General features: G+C 33.6%; 1 protein-coding gene across 2 annotated transcripts; it reads left to right on the plus strand.

Annotated features, from left to right (window-relative positions):
• Positions 1 to 701: 701 nt before the first annotated feature.
• On the plus strand, positions 702 to 3,113 carry LOC108382511 (transmembrane protein 192). Of its 2 annotated transcripts, XM_017638883.1 has the most exons (7): positions 710 to 919; positions 974 to 997; positions 1,053 to 1,228; positions 1,669 to 1,801; positions 2,426 to 2,702; positions 2,773 to 2,897; positions 2,972 to 3,113. In XM_017638883.1, the coding sequence occupies exons 1-7, from the start codon at positions 884 to 886 to the stop codon at positions 3,068 to 3,070; spliced, it is 870 nt and encodes a 289-aa protein (XP_017494372.1). In that variant the 5' UTR covers positions 710 to 883; the 3' UTR covers positions 3,071 to 3,113. The 2 variants fall into 2 exon arrangements, with proteins under 2 accessions (XP_017494373.1, XP_017494372.1); XM_017638884.1 differs by lacking the exon at positions 974 to 997 and having other exon boundaries at positions 702 to 919.
• Positions 3,114 to 4,343: the final 1,230 nt, after the last annotated feature.

Below are 4,343 nucleotides of genomic sequence, written 5' to 3' on the forward strand. Positions count from 1 at the left end.
CTTTCAAACGAATTTGCAACCCTGTTCACAAACGCCGCTAAATGCGAATGTCATTCACAAAGAAAAACTGTGCAAATCCAACAAACAATGAATGTCAGAACAGGGATAGATCACAAAACTTCCACTGGAATGCACTACCGGAAGTATAGGGTGATAATTGCAAATGCATTGACAATTCGTAGATTTGGTGTCAACAAAATAAAGCTGAAATTAGTTGAGAATGCAGAACGTATACTTAAACGCAGTCTGTATACGCAGAATTTTGTCGATTACTGGAGCCCTCAGTGTTGCTTAATACAGTATTGCCACTCATCAATGCCTTTTCATAAACTTACCTTTTCAACTACAATTTTTCGTGCTATAATAGATCGTAGCTAAATATAAACTACTTAGTTTTCAACAAACAACTTTATTCAATAGTAAATTTCAAATACTTTAAACGTATTTTGAAAAGGAAATTATACCTTTTTTACCATTTGCGAAACTGACGAAGTGGCAACTATCTATAGAAGGAAGAAATCAGCTGACACGGAATAATCTAAATTCCGCAGATTTCTGCGCTACGGGCTACAACTACAGAAAAATTCTGCGGTGTTGAGATTTCATTTCATGGCGCTCTGGTAAGACAGATCGTGTCAGCTGACTCGGGTTTACGTACCGGTAGGTTTACGTTCTTGACTAATTTCCGCTTAAGCCTTTTTGTATATTACATATGGAATGTAAACGTTCCAATCAGCAATCAGCGTAGTGCGAAAAACTGTGTTGCAATAAAATAAAGAAAATAACATTGCAATCAATTTTCATGCCTTTGCGGTAGAGATAAGCTAATGCGCATTTAAGTCCAGCAAGCAGCGAGGTTGAATCGGAGCCATTGTTTGTTCATATGGTCAGTTTGGGCCCAACTTTCAACTCAATTAGGGTAAGAATAAAATAAAATTATTCAAATTAGTTAGTAAATCACACTGCCAAACAGGCAGAAATCTGTATGAGCTTTCTGGTACGATGAGTCATCCACAAAAAAAAACAACTTGTATTTTAATTTTGTTCCGTAGCAAGGTGCTCAATATATGAATATGGGCGATCATCGTGCAACAACAATGACAAGCGGCGCTATCACCGGTGTAGGTGCTGGTAGTTTGGGAAGCGATACACAGGAACTGATCGATCCAGTTTTGAGTTCCAATTCAGATGGATCCTTTAAAGCACTGAAAACAATACCGGCTTTTAGGTAAGTCTCACATTAAAGTCAGTTATGGTCTAATTTTTGCTACAAGTTTTCCTAAAAAGTCCATTTGTAGAACGGAGTCAACTAAATTTATTTAAAACCAGGCTATATACCTACATTAACACACCTTTCCCTTTGGTCTGACCCCGAGAATCTGCACGTTTCCCGGGTCAACCGTTAGTTGAGCTTACCGATAACGTCTTATAGAGTAACCTGACTTATGCGGGGCTTAGTAGTGCCCCTACCACTACAGCACTCACTATTTTAATTAATTAATACGTTTTAAGAACAATAACATTTATTTATTGGAGCATGAGTCAGAACTCAAAAGCGTAAATTCAATGCCAATAACAATGCACCACCCTGACCTATCCCTCTGAAATTAATTCTTAAAGATTTCTGTATATTCATAAATCTCATTGAATTTCCATTTTTTCGTATAGCATTCACTTGCTGATTTCAGCAATAATCTCGTTTGTTGGGATTCTGCTGGCTGCTGTTTGGCCGGAGGACAAACGTTGTGAAGCGTATTTTATTATGCTATACTTACGTGCAACGTTTTGGGTGATAACTTTTGTAAGTACTATGCATGAATAATGCAGGCTATGTATTTTTTTGCGTTTTGTTTTAAAATCATTTAACCATATACTAGGGCTGTGCGATTAATTGATTACTCAAAATTTTAATTAATCATAAAGTAAATAACTCAATTATTCGATTAATTGGAAATTATGATTACTCAAAAGTTCAGTTACTCGAGTAATCAAGATTTTTGATTAACCAAAAACAAAAATACTTGAGTAATTTGCTTTATGATTAATCAACATTTCGAGTAAAATGAGTAAACAACATTTCAACTCTTTACATATGTATAAAGTAGTTAAAGCTCATTGATACTTTGAACACAACGTTTCTGTTTTCAAAAATTAAAACAAAAAAAAATTTGTTCATATACAGAATGTAAAAAAGAAAATAAGCATTTTCCAAAGCAAACTCTTTTAACGAGCAAAATTATTGTTTTTGAGTAATCATATTTCAAGTAACTCGATTAATCATCGTTTTGAGTAATCAAAATCTTGATTACTCGAGTAATTGATTAACCGAATAATTGATTAACCAACTTGCTCGAGTAATCGAATAATCGCACAGCCCTACCATATACATATATAAGTAATTATCATTTCAATTTTCTTTTGACAGCTATTCGATCATCTCATCAAAAAGCATCACGATGATTTACGCATGAATGGTTATCACGAATTCCATCGGGCTACCGCCATGCAAAAGGGTATACCATTGACTGTGGTATCACTATGGAATTCCATGATACTGGCTGTGCAGGCTGGCATACATCACTATTACGGTGTAAATTTTTGGGAACATTGCGCAGAAGGTTTTCTTTCGCCCGTCTCTTATATTGCAGGCTTCAATATGTTAGAGACAATAGTTTTGAGTTCAACACATGGTTGCTATATTTGTGAGCAGACGTGCATGTTTTTTGGATTTAAAAATTAAATATTTATTTATAACTCTTTTCAATATTATAGCTAAAGTGCGTAAATTTAATAAGGCATCACCACCACCAGATGCGCTGCGTGGTGGCAATAATGCGTCCGGTTCGTTGGGATTGATGCAACCTGGCGGTAATACAGCTGAACTTTTGGAGAAGCAGGTGCGTAAATGATCAATTATAATAATCTAATATATATACTACGAAAGTTCTCTCTCTCCTTATATCTCCGACAGGCTGATCTTATTGCTTACCTAAAGGATCATAACCAAAAACTCAATCAGAAATTGCACCAAATGCAGCTAACTGCGCGCACCGTGAATTTAACACATTAAAACATACATTTGAAGGATATAAAAATACTTAGCGACTCTTATAGAAAAAAAAAATTACATTCAGACTTTTACGTATATGTATACATACATATGTTTCTATAAAGAAAATCCTTGCAATTATGCTATATTTAAACTACAACTTGTTGCAATCTATTTTATTAAAAACTATTATTACGAATAGTTCCGTTTCATGTTTTTATTGACTACTAACAATTTACAACACTAATCTAAACAGTATCTAAAATAATACATATACGTATCGCTAAGATTATTTATAGCTGCAAACATATGAACTACATACATACGTTTAGATGAAGACAAAAATTATTTTTATATTAATATAAAATAAATATTAATACATAGTTAACTCAATGTTACAAATATATACATACATATGTATTTACGTGTCAAAATTACGTATGCAATTTATTACAATCACAACTTTATTTAACTAATGTAGATTAGCCTATATTCGAAAAATTGGACTGATGTTTTTTCATATTGAAATAAAGTTATAAGAAAAATGATTAAAAATATTTTTAAATTTAAATTACAACAGTTTGAGGGCCCTTGCTTTTTATCGTTATCGCATCTGTTTGAGGCCACCTTAATTCTGTATATTATTAAACGAGCGATTTGTACATTAGATTACAGGCAAACAAAAAATAGTTCGCCGTACATGCCCGAGTCGTAAAGTATTTCGATTATTTTTTTTTAGCCGTCGCCTTTATATGTATATTTTACACTGGCCCTACATACACACATTCGGCGATAAAAAATGATTTTTTTTCTAAAGTAGTTCTACTGGATTCCAGAGCACAGTTTTTAGTAAGCCCTAATTTACTGACATCAGGGTGGTTCAATAAGGTGATAAGAGCTGAGTTATAGTAGGTAGGTGCCAGATGGAGGTACTTGAGATTAATGAAGTTTGAAAGAAAATATGTACCATACTTCAACAATAAGACTGTAAATGCCGAAGATATGACAAGAAATTCAAAAAGACGTCGTCTACGTAAGGAAAAAAAAATTGAAATTGCTTTTGAATTGAAATACTTCCCAAGCAAAAGTTTAATGATTTTTGGCGAACTTTAAAGAAATTACGTTGAGTTGGTAGTAATTGAGACCTGGGTGGTAAAATTAGAACGGAGTACTGCAGGTCTATGAACTCTGGAAAAAAATTGAATCGATATATATTTTGGCCCCTATTATGAGTTGCATTCGATCTTCGAACGAATTTTCATTTGGTATTATGGCGCTCATTCGATGAAGAATA

Source organism: Rhagoletis zephyria, unplaced genomic scaffold, assembly GCF_001687245.7.
Source record: "Rhagoletis zephyria isolate East Lansing unplaced genomic scaffold, Rhagoletis_zephyria_1.1 Rzeph_scaffold_27298, whole genome shotgun sequence".
NCBI lineage: Eukaryota > Metazoa > Arthropoda > Insecta > Diptera > Tephritidae > Rhagoletis > Rhagoletis zephyria.